The following is a 22,875-nucleotide window of genomic DNA, read 5'->3' on the forward strand; positions in this document are numbered from 1 at the left end:
ATGGAAATATATCCCATGCTCCTGGATTGGAAGAATCAATATTGTTAAAATGGTCACACTGCCCAAGGCAATCTACAGATTTAATGCAATCCCTATCCAATTACCCAGGACATATTTCACAGAACTAGAAAAAATCATAATAAAATTGATATAGAACCATCAAAGACCTAGAATTGCCAAAGCATTACTGAAGAGAAAGAAAGAGGCTGGAGGAATAACTCTCCCAGACTTTAGACAATACTATAGAGCTACAGTCATCAAGACAGCATGGTATTGGTACAAAAACAGACATATAGAGCAATGGAACAGAACAGAGAGCCCAGACATGAACCCACAAACTTTTGGTCAACTAATCTTCGACAAAGGAGGCAAGAATATACAATGGAATAAAGACAGTCTCTTCAGTAAATGGTGTTGGGAAAACTGGATAGCAGCATGTAAAACAATGAAGCTAGAACACTCCCTTACACCATACACAAAAATAAACTCAAAATGGATCAAAGACTTCAACATAAGACAAGATACAATAAACCTCCTAAAGGAAAAGATAGGCAAAACATTATCTGACATATATCTCAAAAATTTTCTCCTAGAAGAAACTAAAGCAAGAATAAACAAATGGGACCTAATGAAACTTACCAGCTTCTGCACAGCAAAGGAAACCATAAGTAAAACAAAAAGACAACCTACGGAACGGGAAAAAATTTTGCAGATGAAACTAATAAAGGCTTGATCTCCAGAATATAAAAGCAGCTCATACGACTCAATAAAAAAATAAACAACCCAATCCAAAAATGGGCAGAAGACCTAAACAAGCAATTCTCCAAAGAAGACATACAAATGATCAATAGACACATGAAAAAATGCTCAATATCACTAATTATCAGAGAAATGCAAATTAAAACTACAATGAGGTATCGCCTCACACCAGTCAGAATGGCCATCATTCAAAAATCCACAAATGACAAATGCTGGAGAGGCTGTGGAGAAAAGGGAACCGTCCTTCACTGCTGGTGGGAATGCAGTTTGGTGCAGCCACTGTGGAAAACAGAATGGAGATTCCTCAAAAGACTAGGAATAGACTTACATATGACCCAGCAATCCTACTCCTGGGCATATATCCAGAAGGAACCCTACTTCAGGATGACACCTGCACCCCAATGTTCATAGCAGCATTATTTACAATAGCCAAGACATGGAAACAGCCTAAATGTCCATCAACAGATGACTGGATAAAGATGATGTGGTATATTTATACAATGGAATACTACTCAGCCATAAAAACCAACAACATAACGCCATTTGCAGCAACATGGATGCCCCTGGAGAATGTCATTCTAAGTGAAGTAAGCCAGAAAGAGAAAGAAAAATACCATATGAGATCGCTGATATGTGGAATCTAAAAAAAAAAAAAAAAAGCATAAATACAAAACGGAAAAAGACTCACAGACATAGAATACAAACTTGTGGTTGCCAAGGGGGCGGGGGGTGGGAAGAGAGACTGGGATTTCAAAATTGTAGAATAGGTAAACAAGATTATACTGTATAGCACAGGGAAATATATACATATATCATAAGATCTTATGGTAGCTCACAGAGAAAAAAATGTGACAATGAATATATGTATGTTCATGTATAACTGTAAAATTGTGCTATACACTGGAATTTGACACATTGTAAAATGATTATAAGTCAATAAAAAATGTTAAAAAAAAAAAAAAGAGAAATCAATCAAACCAAGAGCTGGTTTTTTGAAAGAATAAGCAAAACTGACAAACTTCTTGCCATGCTCCCCAAGAAGAGAAAAGAGAGAGCACAAATAAACTAAATAAGAAAGGAAAATGGAGAAATTAAAACCAATACCACAGAAATACAAAAAATCATAAGAAAATACTATGAACAACTATATGGAAACAAAATGGATAACCTAGAAGAAATGGACAAGTTTCTGGAAACATACAGTCCACCAAGACTGAATCAAGAAGAAATAGACCACTTGAACAAACCAATCACAAGAAATGAAATAGAATTAGCAATAAAAAAAAAAACCTCCCTACAAACAAAAGTCCAGGACCAGATGGCTTCACCTGGGAATTCTACCAACATGCAAAGAAGAAATCATACTGGTCATTCTCAAATTCTTTCAGAAGATTGAAAAGGAGGGAGTACTCCCAAACTCTATTTATTAAGCCATCATCACCCTGATACCAAAACCAGACAAACACACTACCAAAAAAAGAAAATTACAAACCAATTTCACTGATGAACATAGATGCAAAAATCCTCAACAAAATATTAGCCAACAGAATACAACAGCACATAAAAAAGACCATACACCATGATAATGTTGGGTTCATCACAGGAACACAAGGATGGTTCAACATACACAAATCAATTAATGTGATACACCACATTCACAAAAGGACAAAAATCACATGATCACCTCAATAGATGCAGGAAAAGCATTTGATAAAGTTCAACACCCATTTATGATAAAAACTCTTACCAAAGAGGGTATAGAGGGAAAATATCTCAACATAATAAAAGCTATTTATGACAAACTTACAGCAAGCATAGTGCTCAACAGTGAAAAACTGAAAGCCCTCCCACTAAACTCTGGGACAAGACAAGGTTGTTCACTCTCGCCACTTCTATTCAACATAGTCTTGGAAGTCTTACCCACAGCATTCAGGCAAGAAAAAGAAATAATAAGGGATCCGAATTGGAAAAGAAGAGGTAAAATTGTCACTGTAGGCAGATGACATGATACTATATATAGAAAACCCTAAAAGCTACTTATAAAAACCACTAGAGCTGATAAAAGAATTCAGCAAGGTAGCAGGATACAAGATTAATGTACAAAAATCAGTTGCATTTCTTTACACTAACGATGAATCAACAGGAAAAAAAAGTAAAGAAACAATCTCTTAAAATAGCACCCAAAGTAATAAAACATCTATGGATAAATCTGATCAAGGAGGTTAAAGATTTATACATGTAGAACTACAAAACATTGATTAAGGAAATTAAAGAAGACTTAAAGAAATGGAAAGATATCCCATACTCCTGGATTGGAAAAATCAATATTGTTAAAATGGCAACAGTGCCCAAAGCAATCTATAGATTTAATGCAATCCCTGTCAAATAACCCAGGACATTTTTCACAGAACTAGAACAAGTCACATTAAAATTTATGTGGAATCACAAAAGACCCAGAATTGCCAAAGCATTACTGAAGAAAAAGAAAGAGGCTGGAGGAATAACCCTCCCAGACTTCAGACAATATTACAGAGATACAGTAATCAAAACAGCATAGTATTGGTAGAAAAACAGACATATGGATCAATGGAACAGAAAAGAGAGCCCAAAAATGAACCTACAAACTTTTGGTCAATTAATCTTTGACAAAGGAGGCGAGAACATACAATGGAATAAAGACAGACTCTTTAGCAAATGTGTTGGGAAAACTGGACAGCAGCATGGAAATCAATGAAGTTAGAATACTCTCTCACACCACACACAAAAATAAACTCAAAATGGCTTAATGACTTAAACATAAGACAAGACACAATAAATCTACTAGAAAAAAAAGAAAATTACCGCAAAACATTATCTCACATACATCTCAGCAACATTGTCCGAGAGCAGTCTACCCAGGCAATAGAAATAATAGCAAAAATAAACAATTGAGACCTAATTAAACTTACAAGCTTTTGCACAGCAAAGGAAACCATAAGTAAAACAAAAATGACAATCTACAGAACCGGAGAAAATATTTGCAAAAGATGAGACTGACAAGGGTTTGATTTCCAGAATATATAAACAGTTCACACAACTTAACAAAAAACAAAAAACCCACCCAATCCAAAAATGGGCAGAAGACCTAAACAAGCAATTCTCCAAAGAAGGCATATGAATGACCAATAGGCACATGAAAACATGCTCTATATCAGTAATTATCAGAGAAATGCAAATCAAAACTACAGTGAGGTATCACCTCACACCAGTCAGAATGGCCATCATTCAAAAGTCCACAAATGATAAATGCTGGAGAGGGTGTGGAGAAAAGGGAACCCTCCTACACTGCTAGTGGGAATGCAGTTTGGTGCAGCCATTGTGGAAAACAATATGGAGATTTCTCAAAAGACTAAAAACAGACTTACCATATGACCCAGCAATCCTACTCCTGGGCATATATCCAGAGGGAACCTTAATTCAAAAAGACACCTGCACCCCATTGTTCATAGCAGCACTGTTTACAATGGTCAAGACATGGAAACAACCTAAATGTCCATAGACAGATGACTGGATAAAGAAGAATTGGTATATTTATACAATGGAATACTACTCATCCATAAAAAATGATAAAATAATGCCATTTGCAGAAACATGGATGGCCCTGGAGAACGTCATTCTAAGTGAAGTAAGCCAGAAAGAAAGAAAAATACCATATGATATCACTCATGTGTGGAAACTAAAGAAGAAAAAGACAAATGAATTTATGTATAAAGCAGAATCAGACTCACAGACATAGAATACAGACCTGTGGTTACCAGGAGGGTGGGAAGTGGGAAGAGATAAACTGGTAGTTTGAGATTTGCAGATACTGACTCATACATATAAAAGAAAAGTTTATACTGTATAGCACAGGGAACTATATTCAATATCTTGTAATAGGTTACAGTGAAAAAGAAAGTGAAAATGAATATGTATATTCAGGTATGACTGAAGCATTGTGCCATACATCAGAAATTGACACAACATTGCTAACTGTGCCTCAATTTAAAAAAAAATACTCAGCTATGTCATGTGGAGGAATATCTCATTTTCATTTTTATTGGAAGATAATCTCTTTCACTTTAGAGTATCAAGAGAGAAAAGGAAAATTCTTCAGAATAAAGATATTTTTAAAGCTTAAAATATAATAAAATACAATTAAAAGGGGGATTTCAATAATATCTTATAATCTGTAGTCATGGGAATTAGTGGAGGTTTTTGTTTTGTTTTTTAAAAAATAGATTAATGTGAAAGATTTCTTTTCCTCTATTTCTTCACCTACTCTCCCTTGAGTGTAGGAGAAAGATCCTTTAAAGCTGCAGACCTACCCCAACTGAGCGCAACAATGACATTAGATCCCCAGTTAAACCTCCTTGGATATCGTGTTGTGCCGCTGTTACTGAAGCATCAATTTTCACTTCCCTGGGGATGTGCGGGAGAACAGGGAGGGTGGGTAGAGATATCCACCCAGAGGAGAGGGCAGATATCTAACAGACGCTTTCTAGCCCCAACACGTAACACACTTTATCCACTGGCATTAAAAAAGCAATTCAGATATGTGCACAGCAACTTAAACATAACTTGATTAAAACTGCAGTGTCCAAATCCAGTATTTTGGAAAAAGCACCTTGGCATGTCAATGTCTCATCCCCACCAACAGGTGAGACTGTTAATATGTTAGTACGGCTGTGAAATAAAGATGCTTCTGTTAGGGTTACACATGCCCACACGTGCACACAAACGTGCAGAGGCAGGTCTTAAGGCTCTTCAGGTTCCAATTCCTAATGCTATTCTTTTCAGTGAATTGTAGAATTACAGACATAAGGGTACCTCCAGGCTGTTTATGTCAATAGCTTACACCTGCTTCCAAATACCTGCCTGAGGAGTAACATAAACATTAGTGTCTGTGGGTGATTTTGCAGCATCTTAATTATATCTTGTTAAATTGGTTCTTTTAAGTTTTTTTATACACTTACTCAGGATTAACTTTTGAATACCTACCGTGAGCTGAGTGTTTTCCTTCATCCAGCACACATTTATCGTGTACCTACTCTGGGCTAGGCACTGTGTCAGGGGATACTGCATGGATCCAAACAGACCCATCCCTGTTTGCAGGCAGCTTGCATTTTCGGAGGGGAGATGTGCTTGTCTGCCTATGCCAGGTGGTGTCGAGGGATAGACAGTAACGGGTGTGGGGCTATTTGAGAAAGGGGGCCAGAGGAGCCTTCCTAACAGGATGATATCTGAGCAGAGGTATGAATCAAATGAGTATATAGCATGGATTTCTGGGGGAAGAGTGTTCCAGAAAAGAGAAAGGCAGGTGCGAAGATCCAGAAGCAGGAGCAGGATCTCCCTGTTGAAGGGCCAGCAGGGAAGCCAGTGACCAGAGTGAAACGAGTGAGGAGGAGAGTGGTCAGAGGGCAGCAGAAAGGGCCGTGTGGGCCAGGAGGGACTCGGGACTTTACCAGGTGACATGGAAAGCCACTGGATGTTGGGCAGCAGAGCAGTGACAGGCTTTGACTTTTGACCTGTGTTTGACAAAGAGCATTCTATTTGGAATGATGAAAAAATTCTGGAAATAGATAGTGGTGACGGTTATATGACACTGTGAATGTACTTAATGCTGCTGAATTGTGTACTTAGATGGTAAATTTCCTGTTCTCTATATTTTACCACAATAAAATAAATCGTTGAGGAAGGATCTGGCTGCTATGTGCAGAACAGACCACCAGACAGCAGAAGCAGGAGGACCAGATAGAAGGCCACGGCAACAGTGTCGTCACAGGTGATGGTGGCCAGGGCTGGGGTAGTAGCCACTGAGGTGATGAGAAGTGGGCCTGTTCTGGAAATATTTCAGAGGTGGAGCTCTGAAATACAGGACTTGATGACGATAGGCAGAATATGAGAGACCCCAAAGTCTGGCCCAAACCACTGAAAGAATGGAGTTGCTATCTCCCAAGAGGAGGTACAAGTTTGGGAAGTGGAGATCAAGATTTAATTTTCAGACATGTTAACTAAGATGCTTAATTAAACACCCAAGACAATATGGAGAACAAATGGGTGGATCTACAGGTCCACTACTGAGAAGTCTAAAAACGTAGAGATGGTATGTAAAGCCGCTGAGGGAAAAGCAATACACATCTGTCTCCCCTGTAAGACTCAGAGTGTCGTACAATGAGTTTGAAACCTTAGTTGCACGTTAAATCACATGGGGAACTTAAAACACCAATACCCACTCCACTCAGCCAAAGATTGATTTAAGTGGTCTAAAGTGTGCAGCTCCAGAGCTGTTGAAAGTTCCCCAGGTGATTCTGATCCACTGTCGAGATTGAAACACTGCTTTGGTGGTTCTCGAAACTAAGAATCACTGAAGGATGCTTGTGAAAAATAAGTACTTGCTCAGGTAAATCCAGGGTCCACCAAATCAGCATTTTTATAACCATTTCACTTTGAATGTCATTGAATTAGGAGGAATTTATGCTACAGCAAAGTGCACAGCATCATTTTTCCATGCTGGCTGTTTGTGTGGTGATTCAACCCCAAGTCTGTCATTGATTTGTTACTTTGTTTTGTCTTTGAGGTCACAGGAAGTGAGTGGCTAGAGTCCGCTGTGGTCCACTTACAAAGCAATTTCCTGGCAGATGCTTCCTTCTCTGTCACCATCTCCTCTAGCCCCGACCCTGCTTTTAACAGCAAACTCTTGCTGTAACACTGTGTGCCAACTCAAGTTGTTGGTTCCAACAACTCTGGCCACCTGCCACCAACTTCCAGGAGTTCCTGGGCCAGGAAGTTGATAAAACTCCTTCTTGCCTACCTCTTCGGTTTCCATCCCTTCTCTCCTTATTTCTATTTCAAGAAGCCCAGAGACTTGGGATTCATGCTGCCCAGCTGCACTAACCATCCTCCTTCCTCAAGTCCATCACTATCCCCATTACCCACAGGGGAGACTGTGAACCTTGGAGCATGTTAGAATCATCAGAGAAGCTTTTAAAATATTCTGAGTCCTAGGCCCCACCCCAGACCCCCTAAATCAAACCCTCAGGGTAGGGCCCCACCATGGTAACTTATGAAGTTTATCCTGTGAGTTTAAGTTGCAGCTGTGGCTGAGAACTGCTGATCTAAAGCTCTCCTGCTCACAGTGCCTTATTCATTGAATAGACTACAGCTTATTGCTCACGGCCTCTCTCTCCACCCCAACTTCTGATGTTGTTCTCAGAGACTGCAAAATCCTCATGGATAACCCAAACAATATGCTTTTCCTCTCAGTTTAATATTCTTACCTCTTGGGGGGGGTCTTTGCTCCCTTCCGTTCCACCTTGGCCACTCAACTTTACAGCTATACCGAAACCCTATCCATAGCAGTAAGTGTACCAGCTTCAGCATCTCATCTTTCAGCATCCCACTCAGGAAGGCTTCTGGGTCCCTCTTACTCTAGCTGCCCACCCATTTTAACAGCTCTTCTCCCATTATAACATCTGTTGACCTACTTTTTCCACTACCCACCACCAAGCTTCACTCCTCTTCTAAACAAGTTTAAATTCCATGGATTATAATCACTTCTCTGCTGACACTCACAAATATCTTACCCCTCTCTTACTCAACTAGTTAAAACCCTGCCACACGTGCACTAGAACCACTGAAATGTGACCTTACTAGAATACAACTGCAACCAAGCATATCTTGAAGAGTGCCAAATCTCAAAATGAGCTCTCGATGCTATCAGACAATCCTATATTACAATTATGCTCCCTGGCAGTCCCAAATTCCTACTACCTGAGATAATTTCATACCTTGTTCTCCCTCCTCAGCTTTCCCACCTCCTTTTTATTATTAATGTATAATTGACATACAACATTATATTAGTTTCAGGTGTACAACATAATGCCGTTTGCAGCAACATGGATGGCCCTGGAGAATGTCATTCTAAGTGAAGTAAGCCAGAAAGAAAAAAAATACCATATGATATCACTCATATGTGGAATCTAAAAAAAAAGGACAAATGAACTTATTTGCAAAACAAACAGACTCACAGACAGAAAATAAACTTATGGTTATCAGAGGGGAAAGGGATGGGAAGGGATAAATTGGGAGTTCGAGATTTGCAGATACTGACTGGTATATATAAAATAGATAAACAAGTTTATACTGTATAGCACAGGGAACTATATTTGATATCTTGCAGTAGCTTATGGTGAAAAAGAATATAAAAACAAATACATGTATATTCATGTATGACTGAAACATTGTGCTGCTGTACACCAGAAATTGGCACAACACTGTAAACTGACTATACTTCACTTTTAAAAAATGAAATAAAATTGGCTGTCTGGACAGATGCAGTTTTCAAAATGAGAAGTAGATCTTAGGTCTTTAGATCCTAAACAGCAAGATAAGCAAATAAAACTTAAGGATGATTGTTGAAGTACATGGAATGCTTACTTGTACAACATAAAAACCAGTAATTAAACTATGTTCAATATCTTGTAATAACTTTTATTGGAAAAAAATATGAAAATATATGTATGTATATGGATGACTAGGAAACTCTGTTATACACCAGAGATTGACACATTGTAATTGACTGTATGTACTTCAATAAAAAAAGTAATTTTTAATTTAAAAAAAATGTGGTATTGGCATAGAAACAGACACGTGGATCTATGGGACAGAATAGAGAGTCCAGAAATAAACCCACAGACCTACGGTCAATTCATCTTTGACGAAGGAGGCTAGAATATACATTGGAGAAAAGACAGTCTCTTCAGCAAGTGGTGTTGGAAAAACTGGATAGCAGCATGTAAATCAATGAAGTCAGAACACTCCCTCACACTATATACAAAAATAAACTCAAAATCGCTTAAAGACTTGAATATAAGACAAGACACGATAAACCTCCTAGAAGAAAACATAAGCAAAACATTCTCTGACATAAATCTTAGCAATATTCTCCTAGGACCATCTACCCAGGCAATAGAAATAAAAGCAAAAATTAACAAATGGGACCTACTCAACTTATAAGCTTTTGCACAGCAAAGGAAACCATAAGCAAAACAAAACGACAACTTACAGAATGGGAGAAAATATTTGCAAATGATGCAATTGACAAAGGTTTAATTTCCAGAACATATAAACAGCTCATACAACTTACTAACAACAAAAAAAAACCCAATCCAAAAATGGGCAGAAGACCTAAACAAGCAATTCTCCAGTGAAGACATACAAATGGCCAATAGGCACATGAAAAAATGCTCAATATTGCTAATTATCAGACAAATGAAAATCAAAATTACAATGAGGTATCACTTCACGCCAGTCAGAATAGCCATCATTAAAAAGCCCAAAAATGATATTCTGGAGAGGGTGTGGAGAAAAGGGAACCCTCCTACACTGTTGGTGGGAATGCAGTTTGGTACAGCAATTATGGGAAACAGTATCGAGATTCCTCAAAAAACTAAAAATACACTTACCATATGACCCAGTAATCCCACTCCTGGGCATATATCCAGAGAGAACTCTAATTTAAAAAGATACATGCACCCCAATGTTTATAGCAGCACTATTTACAATAGCCAAGACATGGAAACAACCTAAATATCCATTGACAGATGACTGGATAAAGATGTGGTGTATTTATACAATGGAATACTACTCAGCAATAAAAAAACAATAAAATAATGCCATTTGCAGCAACATGAATGAACCTGGAGATCATCATTCTAAGTGAAGCCAGCCAGAAAGAGAAAGAAAAATTCCATATATCACTCATATGTGGAATCTAAAAAGAAGGGGAAAAAAGGACACTAATGAACTCATCTACAAAATATAAAGACTCGCAGACATAGTAAACAATCTTATGGTTACTGGGGGAGAGGGGGTTGGAAGGAATAAAGTTAGGAGTTTGAGATTTGCAAATGTTAACCACTATATATAACAATAGATAAAAAACAAATTTCTTCTGTATAGCATAGGGAACTATATTCAATATATTGTAATAACCTTTAGTGAAAAAGAATATGAAAACGAATATATGTGTGTGTGCATGACTGGGACACTTTGCTGTACAACAGAAATTGACACACTGTAATTGACTGTACTTCAGATTTAAAAAATGAACATACATAACCAAACAAACAGTCATAGATTCAGAGAACAACAGGTGGTTGCCAGAGGGGAGGGGGTTGGAGGAGGAAGAAAATAGGGAGAGGGGATTAAGAGGTTCAAAATACTAGGTATAAAGTTGCAAGGATGTAATGCACAGCACAGGGGATACAACCAGTATTTTATAACTTTAAATGAAGTATAATCTATAAAAATATCAAATCACTATGTTATACACCTAAAACTAATATAACATTGTAAATCCACTATACTTCAATATAAAAAAGAAATCAGATGATTTTATCTTCATTCCCAAATCTATAAACCTATCTTTATCTAACTAGCCCATGTTTTAAGCATTCCATCTTTTTACAACAGAAGGAATATCACTGTTCCCACTCAGGCATAATCACTTCACCTCTGCTCTGGATCCCATCTCTTCTCCCTTTGCAAGCATTTTCCTCCTACAGGCATGTCTTCTCCCTGCTCTACCAACAATTCTCTACTGAATTATTCCCCATTAATATATAAACTTAGTACCTCCTTTTCCCCCAAATGCCCTCCTGGGTATTGCTGATTTCTCTGCTTTTTAACAGCAAAGCTTCTAGAAAGTACTATCGCTATTCACTGTCTTCACTTTATTAACTCTGGCTTCCATCCCTACTACTCCATTGAAACTTCTCTCTTCCTTCACCAGCCACCTTCATGTCACCAAATCCAACAGACATGTCCATCTTCATCTTTCTCATTCACCAAAGGACCTGACTTGGCTGACCACTCCTTCCTTCTTGAAATACCGTTTCATCTTGGCTTTCATGACACCATCCTCCTCCTATCCCTCTTGACCTCCTCTTTCCTCTAACCTCTAACTTCTTGCTACTGAAAGTGTGCTCAGAAGACCAGCAGCAATGATTGCAAATCTGAGAAGCTCCAGGATGCTAAGTCTCAGACCCCAGACTCACTGGACCAGAATATCCAATTAACAAGATCACCAGGTAACTCCAGGGACATTAAAGTTTTAGAATAATTACCCTAAATGCTGGTGTGCCCCAGGGCCCACATATCCTACGTGATACCATGCAGGCCCACAGCTTTAAGTACAACATACTTTTTAATCTACAAATCTCTCTCCATAGCTCTGACTTCCCTCCTAAATTCCAGATTCATATAATCAATAGCCTACATGACATCTTCATTTGGATAGTCTCAAATACTTCAAACTCAATGTTGAAAATAGAAACCTTCCCCCATCTCACTACATAGCCCCACCAAAAAAAGGATGGCCAAGTGTACTTAGCCCTCACAGTGTTACAGGTACCGTCCTAAGTGCTTAACATGGAGCAGCTGCTTAAGTCCTCACATCACCACTAAGAGACAGGTACTACAATTGTCCCCATTTTACAGAAGAGTAATTGAGACAGAGCGTAAGTAATTGCCCACAATCACACATTTCCTAATATCCCATCGAGGATTTGAAGTTGGGTAATCTGACTCTAGAATACACCCCTAACTGCTATACCTCTCAAGTTCATCCAACCCAGAGTTCAAAGCAGAAATCTAAAAGTCATCATTTATTCCACCATCACCCACTTCCAATCCTGGGTGTCTCATTTTCAAACATTATCTTGAATTGATGTATTTCTTTCTATATCCACGGCCACCCACTCTTTTCCAAGCCATCAGTTTGCTCATGCATTCATTAACCTCCCATCTGGTCTCCCTCCTTCCACTCTACCTGGTCTGCCCTCACGGCAGTGCCTTTTTTATAGTAAGAATCTGATGTCGGGGCCTTGTTTAAACCCTTTCATGGGCTGCCACATGCTTGACCACGGCCAAAAGAACCCATCTGCGACCTGAGCCTTGTCTTCCCCAGCCTATGCCTGACATTAGCCGCAGGAGCTCCTGCTCCTGGGACATGCCAGGTACAAGTCTTGTCCCACCCCCAGGGTCTTTGCTCTTGTTGGATCAAACCCACCTTTTCTCCCAGCTCTCTCTCTTCCTGCTGGTCTCAATTCTCATGTCGCCTCTTTTCAACCACCCTATTTAACAGAGTCACTCTATTTCATCACCCTGTTTCCTTCATTGCACTTAACACATCCGAATCTGAGAAAAAATATCAATATACTAGTTACATGAATAGCCAAATAGAGTACGAGAATGTACTACCTGGGTTTAAATCCCGGCTTTACCCTATGACCTCCCTGTGGCTCCCTCTCCTCATCTATTAAAAAGGGGCACAACAGTTCCTAGTCACTATGACTGCTGTGATGAATCGCAACAAGGCCTGGCACACACTAAGGGCTATTTAAGCATTTGCTATAATTGTTATGTATACTTGAAGGCAAGGACCTTGCTCTTTGGTCTCTGTACTCCCAGTGCTCAGAACACCCAGCTCACAGAAGTTGGTCAGATGAATGACTGTTGCTCCTCTTTATCGTTCCCTTCATATTAGTGATAAGATGTACCATTCCCCAATGTTTTATTGATGTTTTTAATCCCAGGGTCACCAATTAATGTACCTTCATAGTCTATTTTACATGCATTTATTTTGTTCTATTCACATTGACAATTATCATACAACCTACAAAAAGTACAAAAAGCCTAATTCATTTTCCAATACCAGGTCAGAGCTAAATTACAAAACAGGAACTGTACGGTGAGTTACAAGCAGAGTTTGGTTGTCCTGCACAAGTCATACTGCCTGTCACATGATGTATTTAAAGCTGTAAATATTGCCACAGGAGAATCTCTTGTCTTTGCAGCGGCCACACAGTTCCTGCCGATGAGGCCTCCTTAGATCGATGTGTCTTTTCTTTTGAGAACAGGAGCAACGAGACTTTGAACAGGTCTTTAGAAAAGAAGGAACATTTTGGGCACTAAATGATCAAATTAGTGCTTCAAATGTAATTTTCAGATGAAGGTATTTCTGCCCACCACCCCATCCCTGGCATCTTTATCCTCCTTTGAATCCAAGTTGTACAAAACCACTCACACTCCATTAACTGTCATGCATTTTTCCTGGTGAATGATCAAAGATGATATTTAAGAGAAAATTGCTGAAGCAATCCAGAAGACAGAAGAGAAGAGTTTTTAAATTTAGAGTCTTGTAGAGTGTCTTCACTATGTACATTTTTACATTTGCAGCCAGGCAGGGGTGAGGAGCAGAGGGTGTTAAGTGATTTGGTTGTCTAGACTGGAACACTTAGACACTAGCGCAGTGATTCTCTACTGGCAGCTCCCCACCTACCAGCAGACGTCTGGCAGGATCCTCAGATATTTTTGGTTGTCACAACTGGAGGGAGACATGTTCTAGAGGAAGTAAATGTTTTCCTTCCAGACATGCCTAATCTTTACAGGAATTTGAAGTGTTTTTAACCAGTATCCCATTCTGTCTTTTGATAAATGAGAATCGCACCCCACGGAGACTGGTACACTGCCATGACCCACCCTCCCACCCCTGCTAGTCTTCAAAATTAATAACCACCGCTCTATTTTCTGTATGTCCATAGCTAAATAGAGTTCAGTTGAGCTTTACCTTTTGTATTTTTTAATTTATTTACTATTGTATCATTTTGTTTATTTTATCTTCATTGGGGGGAGGTAATTAGATTTATTTTTAGAGTTGGTACTGGGGACTGAACCCAGGACCTCATGCATGCTAAGCATGTTCTCTACCGCTGAGCTACACCCTACCCTGAACCTTTTATATTTTGAATGCAGGCATTTTATTTTCCAAATGAGAGTCTCAAATATGATTTATCAAACACTATTTTTCATTTTCCACCCTATTGATAAGTATGCATCGTGAACAAAGTTCTAAATAGCAATACTCATATGGTGTTTACTATATGCACTGCTCTAAGCACCTTACATAGCTTATTTCATTTAATCCTTACATCACCTTTATAAGGAAGAAAAAGCTCAATTAAAAAAATTTAAATTAAAAAAAAAAGTCAAGATTTACTCTAAAAGGTAGGTCTCTGCTTCTGGCAATGATGGATTAGGTAGTTTTGACCAAGTCTCCTGCTTAGGACCACTAGAAAAGCTGAGCAAAGAAAATGATCATTGAAAATGAGAACTCTCTGAAGGCACTGAAGAATTATCAAACTATTAGAGAAGGAAACCCAGAAACACAAATGAGTCTGACATTCGGGTCTACATTTCTCTAAAGGCATCTGCCACTTCCAGAAGAGGTGAAAGGCAGCAGGAAGCTGAGAATGAGTTAAATAAGTTGATGAGGCTGAGGGATAATCTTAAATATATCAAAATGGAAGAGCCCCGATAAACAATTCAGGTTTTGTGTTGGGAAAGATGTACCCAAAGAATAAGGATGAACCAGACTTGACCAGCCTTCCCAGATGCTGAAGCCCCGCTTCCAAACAGCTCAACCTTGACTGGAAAACAGTAACCAGAAATTGCAAGTGTCCCTATCGGCCTGACAAAGGCAAACAATTCTTCTGTGGAAAAAGAGACTATCCTAGGCCTCAGATTATCACTATAATTTTTCATAGACAATAGCTAGCACTCAAAACAACCAGGTATATGATGAGAGAGCAACATACTTGAAAATCAAGGAATATGAAAAGGACAGCGACAGAACCATAGGGGATTAAGTTAATGGAGTTATCTGGTACAGATTTTAATTATGCTTACTATGTTTTAAGAAATGAGACTGATATTTCCAGAGAATTGGACATTTAAAAGGACATATTTCTTTTATGCAAAATGCAATAACTAATCAATAACTCAATAGATGGGTTTGATAGCAGATTGGGAAAAGCTGAAGGAAAAATTAGAGAAATGGAAGATACTTTAGTAGTTATCCAAAACTGAAGCAAGGAGAGAAACAAAAACATAGGGAATATAGAAAAGAGCATAAAGGTATAAGGGATATGATGAAAAGTCTAATATGAGTAATCAGAAGAAAGAAAAACGGAGGCAGAAGCAGTATTTTAAAAATAATGGCTCATCGTTATGCAAGACTTTATGGAGATTCCTCAGAAAAACTAAAAATGGACTTACCATATGATCCAGCAATCCCACTCCTGGGCATATATCCAGAGGGAACTCTAATTTGAAAAGATACATGCACCCCAATGTCCATAGCAACACTATTTAATATAGCCAAGCCATGGAAACAACCTAAATGTCCATCAACAGATGACTGGATAAAGTAGTTTGGTATATTTATACAATAGAATACTACTCAGCCATAAAAAAATAAAATAATGCCATTTACAATAATATGGATAGACATGGAGATTGTCATTCTAAATGAAGTAAGCAAGAGAAAGAAAAATACCATATGATATCACATATGAGAAATCTAAAAAAAAGACAAAACAGAAACAGATTCACAGACATAGAAAACAAACTTACGGTTACCAAGGGGGAAAGGGAGTGGGAAGGGATATATTGGGAGTTCGAGACTTGCAGATACTAACAACTACATACAAAATAGATAAACAAGTTTATACTATATAGCACAGGGAACTATATTCAATATCTTGCAGTAACCCATAATGAAAATGAATATACATATGTATGACTAAACTATTATGCTGTATACCAGAAATTGACACAACATTGTAAACTGACTATACTTCAATAAAAAAAAAAAAAGGAAAAAAGATAATGGCTCAATTTTCCAAAAGTGATAAAAATCTTCAAGCTACAGATTCAAGAAACACTGTGAATTACAAGAAGGATAAATACAAAGAAACCACAACTTGGCGTATAATTATGAAACTCCTGAAAACCAAGGAAGAGAGAAACATCTTAAAAGCAAACAGACTTAAGAAGGTAAGAAATATTACTTCAAAGAAGCTGCAATAAGCCAATAGCCAACTTTACAGAAACAATAAAGGTCAGATCCTTAAAGGGCAGAAAAAAACTACTGCCAGCCTAAAAACGTTATACTCAGCAAAAGTATCCTTTAAAAAAGCTATCCAGACAAAATAAAATGTTGTCAGCTTCAGATCTGCGCTACAGGAAATATTAAAATGTGTTCAAGTAAAAGGAAAGAGGTCCCAGATACAAAAAGGACCTAAGAGCAACAGGAAGGGTAAATATGTAGCAAAAGCTAAATTAAATATGACTATATGAAATAATGTCTTGTGAAGTTTAAAACTGACATATACAACAACAGCAAAGAAGCTAGTATGAAGTGATAAGGAATTATAGTGTTGTAAGGTCACTGCATTGCTAAGGAGAGGTAACTCTGACTTATCAGAGTCCATATAAATTGTTACAGAATCATGCTGTCATCTCTAGGGTAACTACCAGAAGAACACTAAAGAATGAATAACTGCCAAGATAATGGGGGGGGGGGGTAGATTTTTTTTAAAAAAATCAATTCAAGTGAACACAAGAAAAATGGAGTAAAATATTAAGAAAATATATTTAAATCCAAAGCAATATTAAACAATAAATGAGAATGTCAGAGTAGAAAATCTAACAATAAAATAAACTATTAGACTAGTTTTTTGAATTATTTATTTCTAAGTAGTAAAAAATATTTTTAACTAAGTGAAGGATTTAGGTTAAAAAAAAAAAGTCGATTATGAAAATCAACTATGTCACACTTTTCTGAAAAGCTGAAAACAGACATTTCCTGCAAGCCATTTTAAATAAGAGCTCATCGAATTCTGTGATTTCCTAGACACTGGTGACACCATGGAATCAGATCACAGTTCTAATACTATCTGTTTAACGTTAGATTTTTCTTACTGAATTTGAGCTTACTGGTCTGTATCATGGGGATAACACCTACATCAAAGGTTAGATTACAGGAGACTATGCAAAGCACTTAGACCCAAGGCTGGCACATAGTGAAGGCTTAATAAAGGTTACCTATTAAATTTATTACATCCAAAGTATACCCAGGGTGTTTGAGGAAAAACTCACACACCCCATACATAAACACACCCCATAAGGCAACTTAAGAGTAAATCTCCCTCGTCCTCAAAAAACCTAGAATTTACGCTTTCTTTTCTAAAACATAAAAATTCAAACATATAGAAAACCTAACACTCATATACAAATATCCAAGGCTATCAAATCCTAACATTTGCCACAGAACCTTCATGCTTAAGAATGGAAACATTGTAGACCCAATGGAAATATTCTATTTGCTTACCTGGCACTGGATTGCTTCTACCCGGTAAGGGTTAAAACTCTTTTGGCATTTGCAACAGAGTTGTTTGAAATAAACCTAGAGAGAAATTTGTCTTTTATACAAGCTTATATGTACCCTAGGCTCCCAGTTAAGCAATCCATTCCTCCACCTTGTATCTTGCCTTTGCCCAGCTTGCTTTTGCCCTGAGGTCTTAGGCTCTTCTAGTGCTACCAGTCACTTTTTCTTTATTCTCTGAACCTCATTTTCCTTACCTGTAAAATCGAGATTAATACCACCTCCTTTTTCTAAAATTCTGACAATTACCCAATAATGTCCACAAAGTACCATAGTAAAAGTCTTCAGTGGGAAGTACCTAGTATAATTGTATTCATTGCGCAGGCAGGATCCCTGACTTTTTGTCCCAGTCTATTTGCCTGTACCTTTTCAGTTTTTTCAGTGTTTCCCCACTTGAACTTCAAATTACTTACAGTTACCTACCAGTACATGTGATTTTTAGGCTGTGGGCATTTTCTTGTGCACTTTTCCTCCCTTACTCAACTTGGTGAACTCCTCCTACTTAAAAACCTTTAAAGCCGTGCTTGGACATCACGATGCCTTCCCTCTGAGAGGGTTAATCGTCCCCCTCCTGTAGCATTTCCATACACTTCCATGCCACAGGTGCCAATGCAGCTACTGCCAAACCTTGTTTTGTCTGCGTTACTACTATCAGAATAAATTTCTTCAGGATTAGTTCTATGTCTTGTTCTTTGTATCCTAGTACTATTGTTTGGATTAAATCCCCTGTTTTCCTTCTGGCAGGAGAAGGAAAGTAATTTTAGTTTAAAAATCTGTTCACCTCCAATGACTAGTAAATGGCTAGTGAAAAAAATCCAGTTATCATTCAGGCCTTAGCATGCTTCCTTGCCCTCTCCCTCTACAGCCCTTAAGCCAGAAAAACAGTATCTAAAATGCAGCCACACAGGAGACTTGAACTCAAATGCTTGCACAAGGTAATGAGATAGACCAGGTGTAGATTGTAACAAAATGATCCACCCACACCCAGGAGAAGGAGAGAGCTGCTCAGCCCCTGCCTACCGGCTCTCACGTTGAAATGAGTGTTTAATGACCAGAGTCTGACTGTTAGGAAAATCTGGAAATGCAGAATGTGAACTCTTTCCCAATCTTAATATATTTATGACTAAATCAAAATGGGGGTTGGGGGGGAGGGACTGCTTAGCTTAAACAAGTCTAACTTTTACAATACATTATTTCTCTTATTGCCCCACCTTGTGGACAGACAGTGGAAATTTTCCAGAGCTAAGGCCCAGCTAAGGACCTGTTGAAAATATAATCAACTAAAAAGTAATTATAGGAAGTCCCAATGTACACAAGAGCAAGCGTTCATCCAAATTACCCAACATTTTGTACGACAGGAGCTACCAAAACAAATATAACACCGGGATACAGTTCAGGAACCTCAAGAGCTGATGGGGACAGTCCAATTCAGTTCAACTCTAACATTCAATGAGCACCAACTCCGTGCCTGGCATTAAGGATGCCAAGATGACTGACAGAGCACTACCGTCATGTTCCGTTAGCAAACATTCTTCCTCCATTTAGCATCTGTGCTGTCCCATCCTTCTCCCGTGACCCACTCACTTTTACTTACCTTATTAGTTCCAGAAATGCACCACACGTAAGCACTCTCCCATCTGGTCTTACAATCTTTGCAGTGAAAATAGCCGTATTTTGGTTCTAAAAACTGCAAATCAGGAGGAAAAGTTTTTTACTACTTTGAGAGGGTGGGAAAAAGCCAGATCCCTCTTTCCTTGTGACTTTGTATAAGGGGGGAAAAAAAACCCCAAAAACAAGAAATCTCCTTAACCTCATTCGTTGCTCTTCTCAAGGTCACTCCACTAACTAAGCGTCTCAAGTCTCAAGGGCTGGTTACTCTGGAACGCTTCCTGCTGTTCTCACATTTTTCCAATCTATTTTCCCCAAGGCCGCTAGCCCCATCTGCACAAAATGAAGATCTCATGACGTATTTCACAAACCTGAAACCCATCTTCGTCTCCTCATTCCCGATACTATGGTTCCCAAACTTTAGTTTTTACAGGCTTAAGGTCAGCACCCTACTTTATCAAAAAGTTACATAACACAGTACTTGTAAAATACATGTTTTCTGATCTTCCTCTCCTTCATCAAATAAAGGGGAGAAGGCAGAAAAGATTCTACTTTTATCGCCCCAGAAACGGAAAAAGAGGAAAAGAGAGGGTAGGACCCGCAGAGGGCTGAGGCGAGGGGAGAGGAACCTTACCTGAAAGTTGGATTTCCGGAGCGGAGGGCCGGCGTCTTCCTGGGCTTGCTTGCCCTTCCCTTCCCGGGGACTCGAGGCATCTTCCCCCACCAACTCCTCCCGCGGCTGCAGTTCCTCGCGGGGGTCCTCCTCCGCCCTTGGCGTTGGTGGAGGCGGCGGCTGCTGCTGCGGCTGGCTGGCCTCCGCAGGACCCGAAAGCGCCTTCCTCTCCTCGTCTTCCCCATCCTTCCGCAGCCGCACCAAGCCCCTGTGGCCCATCACTGGCGAATAGACTCCCCAGGCTAACATGGGAGGCTTGTGACCTAGGCTGCCCCAGGGGGAGCGGCTGCGCAGGGTGCGAGGCCCCAGAGAGCACTGGACGGACTTGTCCACCCGCGGGCTCACCTGCACGCCCACCTCCTTGGTGTTGGCCTTGCATAGCCGTAGGCTCAGGCTGGGGTTCATCTGGGAGAGAATGGCCTTAAGCTGGGCCCTCTTGTAAGGGTCCACGTAGTAGTCAGGGGCGTTCGAGGGCACCAGCAGCCCCGGTCTGGCCAGGAAAGCGGGGGGACCGTTGTTTTGCCCCCAGTCGGGCTGTTTGTGTTCAGAGAGTCCAGGCTGGCCCAAAGGCAGCGTGTTGCCATAGCCCGGGTACAAACCGTAGGGAACACGGACGAAGCGCTCCATTCGCCCACCGGGCGCCCAGGCGCAGCGCAGTATCCCAGAGTAGTTTGTTTGTGTCCTTGTTTTGCCTTCCACCTTCATCCGCCCCCTTTCTCCAGATCAAGTTGGTTCAGGCTTATCCCGAGCTTCTCCATTTATTTCAGATTCTGATGGGTGCTGCTGCCTATTATCCTAATTGGAGGGGGGAAGGGATCTCCCTACCAACAGAGGTCTAATTGCCACCTGACCCTTAATTGCTCTTCCCTGCCTCTTCAATTCACTGCTCCTGAATCTTTTTTCAAAGCTGTTTTTCATTTAGCTTCTTATTCACACACATACTTTAATTAGCAATTCATTAATTTATTACCATAATGACTTAACATTTAGAGATCCTGTTTTGAAAGATACTGTACATGGAATACAAGCAGTAAATTATTCGAACTGCCACCCTAGAAGAATGAGTACAAGGAAGAAAGTGTATTATAGCCAAGCTAATTAATGTAAAAAACCTGAACACAGGAGCAAGTTGCATTAAGTTATGGGGGGTGGGGGGATGGTGCATATAATGAAAAAAAAAATGCTTTTCAGAGGGTTATATGACATGTCAACGGTTCGCATTAGCCCACTCTAGTGAGGACCCCTCTCCCCCCCAAAAAAGTAGGGGAGAAAAGCAAATAGTTCTGATTTAGAAGGTAAATGCAGATTTAATTGCAGGATAGTTAAGTATCTGAAGTCTCCCAGACTTGAATTGAAACCTGAGCCTTGTTTACCAGGCAACTTACTTAACTAGGTGATTCAGTTTCCCCATCTGACAATACTAACCAATTTATAAAATTATTATAAGATTAAATGTGATATTGCTTATAAAGCACAAAGCAGAATAACACGTAGGTGTTCATCAAGTTGTAGCTGTTATTGGGTAAGGGTTACAGGCCTGTGTTTCTTCACTATTTAGACCTAGGTGATCAAAAGCTTTGGTATTTATCAATATTGGTAAGGCTTCCTACTACAGCTAAGGATTATGAACAAACTAAAATGACACCTAAGGAACTAAGTAGAGGCCACCCTTTTGCTAATCCAAGATGCCTCCGCTGTTTACTGCTCAAGAGCCTTCTGGAAACAGCAAGGCCCATGACCCACCCTCACCTCCAGAATCCAGCTGAAGGCTTTCTAGGTCACACAATAAACCTGAGTGAAGCCTTGTGCTAGGCATATCACCGATCTTGCGAATGATGAGACTGCCGTCTTCCCGGGCAGTTTGGAGGGGAAGTCTGGCACAAAACAGGGTGCCCCAGGAATGCCAAGGATACTACGGAAGCCTGCAGAGGGAAGGAGCTAACACTGTAGGAGACTTAAGGTGGGTTCCACAATTTTTCAAGCAGGGACACCGGCTCAGAGGTCTTGGAAACCTGCTGCCTAAGAGCAACACGCGGACTAGCAGCTAAAGTTCCTCTGGCTTCGAAACTCAGCCCCTTCCACTCTACAGGGAGCACAAAGCTGGGAAAGGGGTCCTCCACAACCACGGGCCACTTGGGGGCTTTCTAACGTCTGCCCACTTTAGGGCACGCACCTTCTTTGCACAGAACAAAGACCTTTCAAAGACCCCAGGCCGTGTCATCCAAACGTGAGACGGAGCAGAGAGAAGGGCGTAAAAGTACTGTGAAGGGGATCAAGCTGGGGCGTATACACAGGGCGTGGTCCCTCCAAGCAGCGCGGCCTGGTACTCTGAAGCCTCAGGAGAAGAGAACAAGCGCCCCAGCGCGCTCCTTAGCGGCTCGTGACTGACGGTCAGGCAGCTGAACAAGGATTGGCTTTTGCCACAAGGAGAGGCGGGTCCCGCCCGGCCAGAGCCTGACTTCCGGGTGGCGCGCGCGCGCAGCGTGCCCGCGTCATGGCGTCATCGCGTGACGTGGCCCGAGCGGGC

The 22,875-nt window shown here is 39.9% G+C and overlaps 1 protein-coding gene across 4 annotated transcripts in view; it reads right to left on the reverse strand.

The window, feature by feature from the left end:
* Positions 1–22,698, reverse strand: part of ZAR1L (zygote arrest 1 like) — a 41,068-nt gene extending 18,370 nt beyond the window's left edge. For 2 of the 4 annotated variants that reach the window (XR_012511642.1, XM_074378021.1), the window contains exons 1-2: positions 20,310–22,698; positions 19,662–19,754 (exon numbers count right to left, since the gene is read on the reverse strand). Coding sequence is in view for 2 of the 4 variants with exons in the window: in XM_074378021.1 (XP_074234122.1) it covers positions 19,662–19,754; positions 20,310–21,053 (837 nt within the window). In the remaining 2 variants the exon portion in view is untranslated. Of the gene's footprint in view, positions 1–13,579; positions 13,724–18,013; positions 18,089–19,661; positions 19,755–20,309 lie in introns of those variants that run through there. The other 2 variants (XM_010951517.3, XR_012511643.1) reach the window with 2 other exon arrangements.
* Positions 22,699–22,875: the final 177 nt, after the last annotated feature.

This window comes from Camelus bactrianus, chromosome 14, assembly GCF_048773025.1.
Source record: "Camelus bactrianus isolate YW-2024 breed Bactrian camel chromosome 14, ASM4877302v1, whole genome shotgun sequence".
Taxonomy (NCBI): Eukaryota; Metazoa; Chordata; class Mammalia; order Artiodactyla; family Camelidae; genus Camelus; species Camelus bactrianus.